We start from the raw sequence: 14,539 nt of genomic DNA, 5'->3' as shown, positions 1-14,539 counted from the left end.
AAGAAAATAAATACAAAATTTATAACGAATGTCGTTCGATTCGATGATTTTTTACATCAAAAAGAAAGAAAAAAGAAAATAATAATAATAATAATAATAATAATAATAATAATAATAACAACAATAATAATAATAAAAGTTAATAAAAAGAAAATTAGAAAATTAAAGTTTTCTTTTTATATATATATATATATATAAATAAATACATAAGAAATTTTATTCATCATTAAATTGTAAATCTGTAAATTCTATTATAAAAGCAATAATATACTTTGAGAGAAAAAGAGAGAGAGTTATAAAAGAAGAAGCCAATGAATTTTCTAGAAAAAAAAGAGAGAGAGAATTAAGAACCGCATAAAAGGCTTAGTTAAATAACCCAATAAGAGTGAACGCAGACCCTCATTAAATGAAGAAAATAAGAAAAACACAATTCTGGTCATTAAAAATAAAAGAAAAGAAATAGAGGAAGAGGATGAAAGGAAAAGGAAGGAAGGAAGAGGAAAAGAAAGAAATAAAGACATTTAAAAAAAAAAAAAGGAAAAACGATTATGGAAACTTCACTAATAATAATAAAAATCTAAAGAAAAACATTTTCGAAAAACCTAACACACAAAATTATATAACGATAACTATGCCGACACCATTTTGTTCTTGTTCCTTCTGACGAAACATGAAAATAAATGAACCTTTAATTTTGTTTTCTTTATAAAAACCTCCTCCTCTATTATTATTATTATAATCATCCGCCATTTTTTTTCGCGTCTTGTAAATGAGTTAATAAAAGTTTTTCCTTTTTTTTTAATGAAAGAATCGTTTAATTATCGATGGTGAGAAAAAATGGAAAGGGACCGGAAGTGGAAACCGGAAGGAGAGGGACGGAACGGAAGGAGGTAGGCGGAAGTAAAAGTTTTTTTTTTTTGAAATTAAACAATCAAATATTGTAAGGTTGTAATAAAAATTTTTATGGTTTATTAATGAAGGAAAAGTTTGTCGTACCTGAGAAAATTTTATAACGAAACTTGGAAATTTTTTTTTTTAAAGTTAAATAACGAAATTGTAATAAAAAAGCGTCACCGTCGATCGATGATTCTTCCACGTTTTTTTAATAATAATTATCGACTTGTTGCCTTTTAATTTCGTCCATTTTGCAATCTCTCTCTCTCTCTCTCTTTCTCTTATCTTCTTCAATGTTTTTTAAACTTTACCAACACCTTTGCAAAAATTTCCCTTTTATTTAATTTACTTTTTATCTCATTAACCATTAACAAAACATTAAGAAAACCACCGCAACGCGCAACCTTTTTTCCTTTTACCACCGACTAATTTTCTTTTTCACGCATTAATACGAAAAAATTTTTGCATTTGGAACTTAGTCAGTCGTACTAGGGGAAAAATCACCACCACCACCGCCATGTTGCCAATCGAAGATTTTTCATTTGTTAAAAAAGATGTGATTAATCTCTCAATTAATACTTTAATCCGATTCTCACAAACTTGGAAACGGCGGCGGATATTATAGGTTTTTATTATTATTATTATTGTTTGAAACCACTTTGAGGTGGCAGTGGCAGTGGTGGTGGTGGTGGCAGTGGTAATAATAATGGCAATTCTAGAATTTTATAGAAAGTTTTTAAGTCGTTTCTCGTTGCTCAAAGCATTTTGACCTCTTTTTATAAAGTAAATCTTTACGAGGTTTCCCCAAGTCTTTTTAATTTATAAGGGTAACTTACCACCCGTAATAAATTACTCCGAATAAATTAAATGATAAATCCTTATTTAAAAAAATTTATTTATTAAATAACAACGTTTACCACTTATTTATTTATTTATTTATTATTTTTTTTAAATTTTAATTCCTTTCGTTACTCGATAATAATAATAATAATAATAAAACGATTAACGATGCAACAAAATTAATATTTATTCCAATTTATTAAATATGACGTAACGTGTTGTGACGTAATGTGACGTACACACAAATCACGACGTAAATAAAAATCTTTTGAGGTTTTAAAATTAACAAGTCGCGACGTTTATTTTTCCTCATTTAATTCCTTTGTCGATTCGTTCCTTTGATTTACTTTTATTACAATCTCTCTCTCTCTCTCTTTCTTTCTCTCTGTCTCTGTCTTTCTCTTTTGTTGTTGTCGTTATTATTTATTATTGATTATTCGAAAACGTTGATTTTATTTTTAACTTCCGATTTTTTTTTTTAAAGAAATTTTTCTCGCGTATTTCTTTTCGTTTCCATTATTCTCTCTTTCTCTCTCTCTCTCTCTCTGGCACGACACACAAATTGCATTTTTCCAAACGAAATCAATCAAATGTTTTTAATAATAATAATAATAATTTTACTGGAAATTAATTTTTTAGATTTAAAATTAGTGGGAGAAGTAAAAAAAAAAATTTTCTAATCATTATCATTATTATTTTCCAGTTTCTTTTTTTTTTTTTTTTGGAATTCCCCGAACGGTAAATTATCATTAACCTTTAGTAACATTAAAAAAATTTTTTTTTATTTTCTCCAGCAAATCGTATTATTATTATTATAGTATCTGGAAAAAAAAGGGTAAAATTTTCTTGTTATATTTTCCTGAACAAAAATTATAAATTTTCTTTTTTTTTTTTTTTGTAAATTTTATTAAACTGGAAAATTTCAGGTAATAATTATTACATATTTTTCAAATTTCCCAACCCCCCCGCCCCATCCCCATCTTCTCAAATTGAAATTATTAATAATATGTAAAAAAAAAAAAACTGGAAAATTTAAAAAAAATCATTATATTAAAATATTTTAAATAAAATCTAATCGGATGATAGGAAAAGAAAAAGGAAAATTTTTTCCAGATGTAAAAGGAAAAAAAAAAGGTGATTTAAAGATTGGTTTACGACCTGGTTTGCGTGCATAACCAACTGGACAGGTTTATCTTTCCAGAATAAGAAAGAAAAAAAGAAAGAGAAAATATATATATATATACGTAGGAAACATAAAATGTAGTAGAAAAAGAAAAAAGAAAGAAAAAAAAAAGAAAAAGATCGAAATTTATCTATTTTGTTAACTTCTTTTGGACGTTTACTTTTAACCCTCGTTTTCATTCCTTTTCTATTTCCACGTTTTTCTTCTTTTTTTTTTTTTACTTTATTTCCACCAGCCTCTCCCCCCCATCCGAGTTTTTTTTTTTTATTTTTCGACAGTAGACAGCTTTGGCAAGAAAGTTTTCTCTCTCTTTCTCTCTTCCTCTTCCTTTCTCTCTCTCTTTTCTATCTTCTTTTATTTCAAAGAGACTAAAAATATTGTTCTCTCTCTTTCTTTCTTTCTTTCAACAATGGCCTTTAAAATCAATAGTTATTTATTGGTTTAACAATTTGATAAAAAATGTAAATCAATTTGCGTCGACACCATTTTTAAAAAAAATAAAATTTTCTTCCCCTTCCCTCTCGCTCCTTTTTTTTTTTTATTCCCATTTCCGTCGAGAGAAAATTTTTTTTTAGTAATAACGTGTCAATAGTCGGGCGCCCGTAAAAAAAAAAAAATTTTCAAATCCTTATAAGTTGTGTGCAAAAAAAAAAAAAAAAAACAATGAAAATTTTTAAGGAATAAGACGAAAGACGGCGAATTTTAGTTTCTAAAAAAGAAAATCCAGAGAAAAAAGGGGGGGGAAAACCTGAACGAACCTTTCATCCCCTAAAGGTTATAAAATCTCATGGGATATTTTTTTTTTTTCCCTTAACTTTTTAATAAAATTTTCTATCGTACAATTGAATTTTTTTTTTTTTTTTTTAGATATTTTCTACCAAAATGATGGATTGAATTATGTTGACTCAACAGGAAGTTAACTTTGATTGAATGTTGGATAAATCGTAAAATGAAACCTTTTCTCCGACTTAACTTATTTAATAAGAATTAAATCCTAAAAAAAAAAAAAATTTGAAGTGGAAGAAGACGAAGAGAAAAAAAAATTCCAAAAAAAAAAAACTTAATCAAATCTAAAGTAAAATATTTTTCCTTTTCTTCTCCAAAAAACAACAACAAATTGCTTCCAGGTTTTTTAATAAAAAAAAAAAAACTTTTTATTTATTTTCATAAAAAAAAAAAAGAAATTTTTTTTGTTTTTGCGGTAGGTCGTCTGCTTTTTTCTCTCTCCAAATAAAAGTATACACCTAAGGTTATTTATTTATTTATTTTTTTTGGTTTTCTCCAGTAAAAAAAAAAATTACAATAATCAATAATGGAATTCCAAAACGAAATTTTTACCTTTTTTTTTTAAAAATATTTTTCCGCTCATTCATCTTTTTTTTTTTTTTGTTAATAAGTTAAAAATAAATTACTTTTACTACCCGAGTTTGAATAATATTTTTTTACAACCCTTTTAATCTTTACCAACCCTCCTTAATCATATAGTCCATTGCGTCACGCGCGCCTTTATTCGCACCTTCGCCTTTTTCCTATCCTGCCCTGCTATCCACCCCCGAACGAAAAAAAAAATTTTTATTTTTTATTTTTAAAAAAACCTTTTTATATCGATGAAATGAAACAAAGGAGAGAACAACCCCATGCATATATAAGGGTTGTTGTTGTTGTTGTTGATACGAATCTTTTTTTTTTTTATGCATTAAGGTTTTTTTTTCATTATAAGAAATATCTAGTCAAAGGGTTGTTTCTATTTATTTTATACTTTTTTTTGACGTCATTAATTCAATTTTTAATTACTCCCGTAATTTTTTTTTTTTTTTATAATGAAACAAAATTTCGCTTATTTTTAATTTTTTTCCTTCCTTCAGCCCCCAACCCCCATCCCTCCTTCCCCGTCCCCTTTCGCCTTTCGATTTCGACCCTCTGTCTCTTCCTTTCTCTTTTTCTAAGGTTCGGGTAAAAAAACGAGGGTTAAAAAGACGCACACACACATATAAAAAAAATTAATTAATTAATTATTATTATTATCATTATTATTATCATCATCATCATCATCATCATCGTCATAGTCATCATCATCATTATTATTATCACCATCGTAGTCATCGTCGTCAAAACCAATTTAAAAAATAAAAAAAAAACGTTTGCATACGGGAAAATATCGAAAAGAAAACAAAAAAGGAAAAATTGAGAGAGACGAGACGATCGACCAATCAAAAACGTTTTTTTTTTCAATGTTTAACTTACGAGAAAAATTTGAAAAAACCTATAAAGTGAAAAAAAAATTAAAACTTAAATTAAAAATTCATTTGAATTACGTCATTCTTTTTTTTCTTTTGTAACTTATTATTATTATTATTATCATCGTCATTATTAATATTTCAAAACTTGCTTTTCCTTTGAAATTATTATTATTATTATTATTATTATTATTATTATTATTTGTTTTTTTTATTTTTTTTTATTCCTGCATAAAAATTTTTTCTTTTTTTTTTTTTTTTTAATTTTTTTTAATTTTTTATTTTTCTTTTTACCTCGTTCGTAAATTTTCCTTTTATTTTTTCCTTTTATTTTTTCCTTTTATTTTTTTCCTTTTTATTTTTTTTTCTCTCCTCCTCCTCCCCTTTATGAATATTTATAAAAGTAAAAAAAAAAAAAAGGAAAAAACAAAAATGTCTTTCATGTAATTGTGTCGAATGGATTTTAAGCTGTCAGCATCGTTTTATTATTATTATTATTATTATTATTATTATTATTATTATTATTATTATTATTATTATTTTTTACCCTTTTGTCGTCTTAGCGTAGAATTTTTACTTTAAATTTATTTATTTTACTTTTCTTTTTTTTTTTTATTTTGAGTTGGTACGAGTAAAAATAAATAAATAAAATTTATTTTTTTTTATTAAGGAAAAATAAAAAAAATTTTTTTTTTTTCATTCGCTTGGACCAAAAAAGAGAGAGAGATAGAGATAGAAAGAGAAAGAGAGAGAGAGAGAAAGAGAGGCACACACACACACACACACACACACTCGCTAATTTCATTATTATTATTATTTTTTTTATTTTTTCAAAACAAAAAGGAAAACTGGAATTTAAAATTAAAAATAATAATAATGATAAAAAAAAATTTAATGGAATTTTTAATTTTTGTCTCCGAAAAGAAACGACGAAAAAGAAAAAAAAAAACGCAAAACGGGGTAGGAAGGGGGTAGGGCGTAGGGCGTAGGGGTGGGGTGGGAGTAGGATGGGGAGAAAAGGGGAGGCGAAACGTTACCAACATAAAAATAAATTTTTCTTTTATTACGAAATAATTATAATAAAACCATAAATAATAATACGCTATAAAAAATCTATACGTATATTTATTTATTTATATATATCATCAAATTTTTTGATCGTTCAATAAAATAATACTGATAATAATAATGATAATGATAATAATAATAATAATAATAATAATAATAAATAAGAAAACAATTTGATTATTTTATACATTTTTTTTTTTTATTATTGTTTCGTAATAAAATTTTCCATTTTTATTTCAAAGTTATTATTAAAGAAAGAGAAAAAAATAATAAAATTACAAATTTTTTTTTCTTCTTAACTTTAATAACGTATAAAAAAATATAAATTTTTTCTAACGTTTTCTTTAAAAAAAAAAAAAAAATTAAAAGGAAATGAAACTTTCAACTAAGATTAATTAAAAGGCGTGTGAAACAAAAAAAAAGAAGAAAGAAAAAGAAAAGAAAAAAACGTTGAAAAAATCTCGGAAGAAGAAGAAGAAGGAGGAAGGAGAGAGAAAGAGGAAGAGAAAAAGGAAAAGGAACCAAGAGACAGAGAGCGAGAAAGAAAGGGAACAGAAGGGGGAGAGAGAAAGAGAAAAAGGAAAAGGAACAAAGAGAGAGAGAGAGAGAGGAGAGAGATGATGTAAAAGCGTTAAATTTGCTTATCCTAGCAAAATTTTTAGTATAATATAATGAATTTAGTGCTGAACAAAGTCAAAACATAACTGAATTCCCGATGGAAAATTAATGTCGACAGGAGCGAACGATGCGAACGCATGATAAATAAGAAAAAAAAAAAGACTAAGTGAGGGGAGGAAGGGGGAAGAAAAGGAGTGGCAGTGGCGGCTGACGTACGCGAAAAGAAAATGGCGGATAAGAAGAAAGAAAGAAAAAACACACACGAACGCACACACTTGAAGAAATTAAAAATTTTTATTTTTTTCGTTAATTGTATAAATTACCCCTTCCTTCTTTACTCCCCTCCCAATGCTATTACCCTTTAACTACTACATTACCCACTCCGCACCCTCCTCCCCTTCCCCGGAAAAAAAAGGGAAAAAAAATTTTTTTTTTATTACAAAAAATATAGTTTAATTAAAGTGTTGTACTGAACTATTCTTTTCTTTTTTTCTTATAACTTATTCTTTAAATTTTACGGTAATAAAATTTTTTTTTAGAGTAATAAGAACCCGGTGACTATTACTATGAGAAAGTATTATTATTATCATCATCATCATTATTATTCTCGACTACCCTTTTTTTTTTTTATTACTTATTTTACCACAAATTTTACAACTTTTTAAATAAAACTTTTCTTGCCCTTTTTCTTTTTTTTTTAAATTGCTTCTGTTTTTTTTTTATGTTATCATCATATCGTTGATAACAACAACAACAAAAACAACAACAAACAACAACAAACAACAACAAAAAACAACAACAACAACAATAGCAACAACAACATCAAAATATTTTTTTTTATTGCATTTTAGTGTTTCGCATATGACAATTGTATGTTCATAAAAAAAAAAAAAAAAACGTGGAACTAAAAGAAAATTTTTTTCCGAATGAGTAATTTCAATAATGCCAACCTGACAAATTGAAAAAATGAAAAAAAACCCCTCCCCCCAAAAAAAAAAAATTATCGTTTTCCTTATTTATTTTTATTTATTAAATTGTAAAAATAAAATAAAAAATATTTTCGCAATTTAAAATAATAATAAATTTATTTATTTATTATTAATAATAATAATGATAATAAATGAATATAATAAATTAATTGAATTTGACATTTCGCCAGTCGAGTGAAAATTAATTTTCGGGGATAAAAATTGTCTTTTTTTTAGACAATCAATTTAACCTCTTGACGGAACCCGAAAAAAAAAATTTTCCTTTTTCTCCCCCCCCTTCCCTCTCCTCGTTTTTATACGTTTCCATTTTCTTTTTTTTCCTTCCCATCATCAATTTTGTGATTCGCGCACTCACGTACTCTCTTACATTCACGCACGCAAACACGAACGCACGAACGCACGCACGCGAAAAAAGGTCTTTTCGTTTATTATTTATTTATTTATTTATTTATTTTCGTAAAACAAATTTTCGCGCAAACGGAAACTCGCAAAACCTTTTTTTTTGTATGCGTTTGCGTCCCTTTTGATTAAACAACGACAAACACAACCGATAATAAGAATCACGCGTGTCAAAACCATCGCTCAAATTTAGAAAAAAAACCAAAAAAAAAAAAAAATACAATAATCAAAAAACTCTCCTTCCGGTTATATTCCGCACATCGAACGAATCGATAAAGTTTTACTTCCGGTTTTTACGTTCCAATGAAATACAATGGAATCGAATAACCGACCATCTGGTCGACGTATAACAAACAACAAACAAATTCTCCTTATCGCATATCATTCCATTTAAAATAAAATTTTAAAAATTTCCAGACGGCTCACCGTGATAATAATAATAATAATTACAAAACAATTATTAAATTATTATCATCATTATCATTATCGCAACCTAATTATTTATCATAAACACGCATTTATATTCATATTTTGTTAAATGATTACGTAATAAATACGTCACCGTTTATTAGAATTACGTTACCGCAGGTAATATTTAATTGGATTAATTATTATTATTATTTTTTTTTAATATTAAATTTAATTTTTAATTTGTTTTCATTACTAATGACGTCATGACATTTATTTATTTATTAATTTTAAAAAAATAAACAAAACATCGACCCTCTTCCCGCGCGTAACCGATGTTGCCAAATTTTCATTCGAACGAGAGCGAGAGTATACAACAACAATATGGTTCTGGAATATTGTTTGTTTCTTTTATGTTTTTAATGAAAATTGTATTTTTTGTTTGTTCGCTCGTTTGTTTGCGGTTGTTTAAAAGATTTGAATACGCGAAACATTTCCTAATTACAGCAAAAAAAATTTAATTTACTAACGAAAAAAAAAAAATAAGTGACGTAAGCGCAAAATGTTTCTTGTATTAACGGAAAACATAAAAACACATAAACGTGGCAAACATAACAACAACAACAACGGGGTAGAATACGATGGGAGTAAACATTTAACTTACATAAAAAAAACATTTCGCGTGATTTTTATAACGTAACAAACAAACAAACAAACGAAAAAAGAAAAAAAAAAAACATAATTGAATAAAAGAAAAAAAAAAAATGTTTTTTTTGTTTTACCCTCGTTTTTGTTTTTGTTTGTACAACAAACCGATTTTTGTTTGTGTGTGTGTGTTCACTCACTCTCGAGCCATCCAAATAAGACATATATTATTCACACCAAAATCATCTTTGATTACAATCTGAATTTATTTATTTTTTTTAATACATTTTCCTTTTTCCCTTTTTTTCCTTTTTTTCCTTTTTCCTTTTTTCCTTTTTTTTTTTGATTTACATTGCGTGTTTTTGAAAATAAAATAAAATTAAAAAAAATATATATATCGAACGAATAAAACAAAAAAAAAAAAAAATCCATTCTCAGCAGGAATTTTTGTGACCGGAATTAAAAAAGGAATAATTTTACAATTCTATTGTTATAACTCTCGTAACATTATCATTATCATCATCATTATCATTATTATTATTATTATTATTACTTTTTACGCGTTACGGGTAATTTTACTAAGACCCCTAGTTTTTTTTTTTTTTTTGTTTATTTACTCCTTTTGTCTTTTGTAATTTAAAAAAAAAAAAGAAAAAACTATTTTTCACGAAATTTTTTTTTTACTTTTTTTTTATTTTCGTTGTTAATTGACCGAAACCACGTGACTCTGCCCCCTCCCACTCGACCCCTCATTGACTCTTTCCTAATTATATAACACGTCACTGTTTTTTTTTGTAATTAATTTCCGGTGAAAACTAAAAATGATTTCTCATTTTAAAAAAAAGAAAAATGTTTGTTTGATTCTTACCTTCTCGTAGAGTCACCATGTAATAGGATTCTTTGCTCGGTTGACTGGGTCCCATGTTGTTTGTTGCAACAACCCGAAAACTATAAACGGTAAACGGATATAATCCGACAACTTGATAACTCGTTTCGTTATTTGATGTTATTATAGCATTTTTAACATCCCAATGACCGTCTTCACCGACTCTGGAAAAAAACAAAAAAAATTTTTTTTTTTTATTATTATTTCAATTATAATAATCGAAACGATGACGTCATAGTTTCGAAAAAAAAACATGAAACGTAATCATTTTTTAAATTATTAGAAAAAAAAGAAATTTTAATGAGTGATCATTATAATCCAAACGACATTAAAACGTCATTAATATCTCGAATTATTTTCGATACTTATTAAATTATTATTATTATTTTTTTTCTCCAGAGAAAAAACCCCTCGTCGTGGGGAGACGTAATCGTCGATAATTTATTTATTTATTTTATTCCTCTTTTAATATCGTTATTATTATTATTATTAAATTCGAATAAAAAATAAATAAATATATTAAAACGATAAAGATAAAAAAACACTTTCTACTGGAATTTAACTGGAACGAACGACGTAATTTTTACCTGAAAAGACATTTTATTTTGATTGACGTTAAACATTTATTTTCCATTTTTTTTTTCTTGAAATTTTTTTCCTGCTCCCCCCTCCCCTCCCCGTCTCCCCGTCCCACTTTCCCACCCGTTTTCTCTCCCTCTTTTTTTTTTCCTCTTTCTGCTTCCCCCCCCGTTCAGTTTTTTTTTTTTAATTTTCGACGTGGGAAAATTATTTATTAAAATTTAAGTAGTTAATACTAGCGTTTGCATTTTCCTCGATTGCGAACAACATTGCATTTTCCTTCCAGAAAAATTTTTTTTCCTTCTTTTCTCTTTGTACCTCCCCCAATTCCCTCTGCCTCCTCCCTCCTGCGGGAAAATTCTAATATGAGAAAATACTCTTCAGAAAAGGAATATTTTTAAAAACTAAAATAATAATATTAAATAAAAACTGTTTTTGGCAAAAAAAAAAAAAAAACAGGACCGGTTTTTATACGTCGTAATTTTATGAATACGGTCCTGTTACACGTTCCCGTTAATTAAACCGTTCAAAAAAAAATAATAATAATGATAATATCAATTATTTAAAAAAAATGGAATTATGTAGCAAACAATTGTTTTATTACGAATGATGATTTTTATCAAACAATGTTTTAATAAAAGGTTGTTAATTTTTTCATTTCTTTGTTTGTTTGTTAGTTTGTTTGTTTGTTTCATTTTAAAAAAAATTTTGTTTTTTTTGGGAGATTTTTAATTGATGATCTCGGCTAAATTTTTTTTTTATTATTGTGCACTTTAACGTTTTTTTTATAATTTTCTCTTTATCTCTCTCTCTCTATCTTTCTCTAGCCTCACTGTCATCTCTTTTCTCCCTATCTCTTTCTCTTTTTCTCTACCTCTCTCTCTACGTCATCCCTTTCTCTGCTCACACACGCTTTTCGTCAAACATTTCATTTTTATTTTTATTTTTTGAATCCCTTTAAAAATTAATAAAAATAAAATTTTTAATAATTATCATTTTTATTTTTTCATTCATTCATTCATTCAAAAAAAAAGAATATTAATAATAATAATAATAATCGAAGTCATAAAAATTAATTTTTTTTTTTAGAAAAAGTAAAAAAATGACATGACAATGTTTTTTTTTTTTTTTTCTCTCCCCGAAACGTGACTCGAAAAATAAAAAAAAAAGTAATAATAATAATAATAATAATTTTTTAACGTTTAACGGGAAAAGGGAAGAGGAAGGAAAAGCGAGTGACTTTTATAAAAAAAAAAAAAAAAAAAAAAGGTCGTCCATCTTTGAAGAGAGAAAATCTATTTAATCCTTAGTTATGTTTACGTGACACATTTTTTTTTTTCCTTTTACCAAAAGATAAAAACCTGGAGAAGAATATAAAAAGGTTTAAAATCTATTTTATAGTACGAAACATAAAAAAAAAAAAAAAAATTTAATAACTCTACACGTATAATTTAATTATAAAATGTTTTTCCACCCCCAACCCCCCAACCTACGAAACGGTTCCTTATTTCCTTTTTTTCCTTTTTCCCGTTACTTTTAACCATAAGTTAAAGACTATTTTAAACGGGGTTTTTTAAATAAAAATATTTCGACAGCACACGTTTTAAACAATTAAAAAGTATTAAAAAAAAAAAAATTTTCCAGGGCGTCAAAAATGCTTTTCCCATCTACTCCCCGCTTTACCCCCCCAGTTCGGCCCCCTTATCGATAATAATAATAATTTCAGAGAGTTTAATATAGAATTTTTTAACTTATCGAAAAAAAATTTTTTTTTTTTACACTCACACAAGAAAAAACGATACGCTAAACGTTGCCAATGAATGATATCCATTCTCTCTCTCTCTCTCTTTTATTATCTTCTCCTTATCTCTTCGTCATTTTCTTTTTTTTTTTTTCAACCCTTTGTTGAAATTTTATACGGTGCCAGGAACAGGCAGACAACACCGTTTACACCGCCATTATATATATTTTTAACTCTTTCCAATCGGAAATTTTTTTTTTTTTTTTATTCCAGTCATCGTTTCCATCAATTTTTTTTTTTTCGTTTGATTTCAAATATATATATATTAATCGATTCCATCGGTTTCGACAAAAAAGAGAAAGAGAGATAGAGATAGAGAAAAAGTTTCACGTGAGAAAATATTATTAAAATGGGAAAAATGTTTTTTTTTTTATGGATAAAAAGGATGGAATGAATAGGAGGTGAGATTGAATTGATGGAAAAAAAACTGACTGACTGCTCAATTAAGTCAAAAAAACTAAATTGCCAAACGTCACGAATTGATGGAAAAACAAAATGGAGAATGAAAATAAAAAAATAAAAAAAAATTGCTTTGTGTAAATTGTTGATTTTTTTTTTTATTTGAAAATGACACGTTTATAATAATAATAATAATAATTTTTTTTATTTCTTTTGTCGTTGAATTTTTTTCTTTTCCAATAGTAATAGTTTTTTTTTTTTTACGTTTTTATTTTGATGACGTAATTAAGTACTTTTCGAAAAAAATTTTTTATGTGTCTCTGACGTAATAATAATAACATTATAAAAATTTATTTATTTATTTTTTGTTTTACTTTATTTTATTGTCGTGACGTCATTTATAAAAATTATCATTATTATTATTATTATTATTATTATTATTATTATTTGATCGAGATTAATAATTAGTCAGGAAAATTGTTTATTTTTGTTTGTTTATAAAATTAAAAAAAAAAAGTTAATAAATAAATTTTTACCGATCAAACAAACAAACAAACAAACGTTAAATAAATAATTATTTAATTTCTAATTATTTTAATTTTCGAATCCTTCTTCCTCCCTCTCTCTCTCTTTTCCTCCCCTCCCCTATCTCTCTCTATTTGTATTTTTTTTTTTTACAAAAATTCATGTCAAAGAAATAAAAAAAAAAAAAAATTGCGAAATTTTAATCGGTCGAATGAGTTTTTTATCCCCCCGCCTTTTTTTTCCTCTCGTCTTCTGCTTACACGTACGTTTATTCATTTATTATTATTATTATTCGCGGAATCGCTACACACGCTCACGCACACTCATAAATAAATAATTATTATTTTTTCAATTATTTTATTTATAAAAAAAAATAAAAAAAAAAAATAAACTCATTCTTCTCTTTCTCACTCTCTCATTCTTTCTCTCTCTTTCCACATCTTATTAATTCTATTTAATATTAATAATAATAATAATAATAATAATAATAGTAATAATTTTCGTTCGCCTCTCTGTGTGTGTATATGATGAAATAGTATATAAATGCAATGAATTTAACAATTTCACGCCTCTCGTAGGAATTCAATTATACTTAGTAACGCCTCTTTGGGCAAATAATATTAAAACTTAATAAGAATAAAACTACAATTAAGCTTTTCATGCTTACTTTAAATTCATCATCAACGCGCGCTTTTTTACCATCTTTCTCTCTCTCTCTCTATCTCTATCTCTCTCTCATTAATATTATTTTATTTCTTTATATTTAAAAAAAATAAAAAATATTAAACGATAATAAATTTTATGCGTATTTATTTTTTTTGCGGTCGCGCGTGCGCATGTAAGAAAATTTTTCGGTGATGACGTATTACTCATATCGGTGACGTCGAAAAGGAAATTCCCTCCCCTTCCTTCCTCTCTCCTCCCCCCGGTAAAGTTAAATTTATATACGTATTTTTTTTTTTTTTTTACTATTGTTATATTCGGTTCGTTCTTTATTTTTGTAAGTAATGAACAAGCACTTAAAACTATCACAAAACTAATATTAATAAACAAGAACTTATTACAGCT

General features: G+C 26.3%; 1 protein-coding gene across 1 annotated transcript; it reads right to left on the bottom strand.

Annotated features, from left to right (window-relative positions):
• Positions 1-10,079: 10,079 nt before the first annotated feature.
• Positions 10,080-10,801, bottom strand: Phum_PHUM526200 (uncharacterized protein; the record flags this gene model as incomplete). The annotated part of the gene is made up of 3 exons (XM_002431356.1): positions 10,080-10,096; positions 10,150-10,331; positions 10,755-10,801. The coding sequence occupies 3 exons, from the start codon at positions 10,799-10,801 to the stop codon at positions 10,080-10,082; spliced, it is 246 nt and encodes an 81-aa protein (XP_002431401.1).
• Between the last annotated feature and the right edge of the window lie 3,738 nt (positions 10,802-14,539).

This window comes from Pediculus humanus, genomic scaffold (genome assembly GCF_000006295.1).
Source record: "Pediculus humanus corporis 1103172108285 genomic scaffold, whole genome shotgun sequence".
Lineage (NCBI taxonomy): Eukaryota > Metazoa > Arthropoda > Insecta > Psocodea > Pediculidae > Pediculus > Pediculus humanus.
Note: the sequence above shows the minus strand (reverse complement) of the source record. Positions and strands in the feature narration are given on the sequence as shown.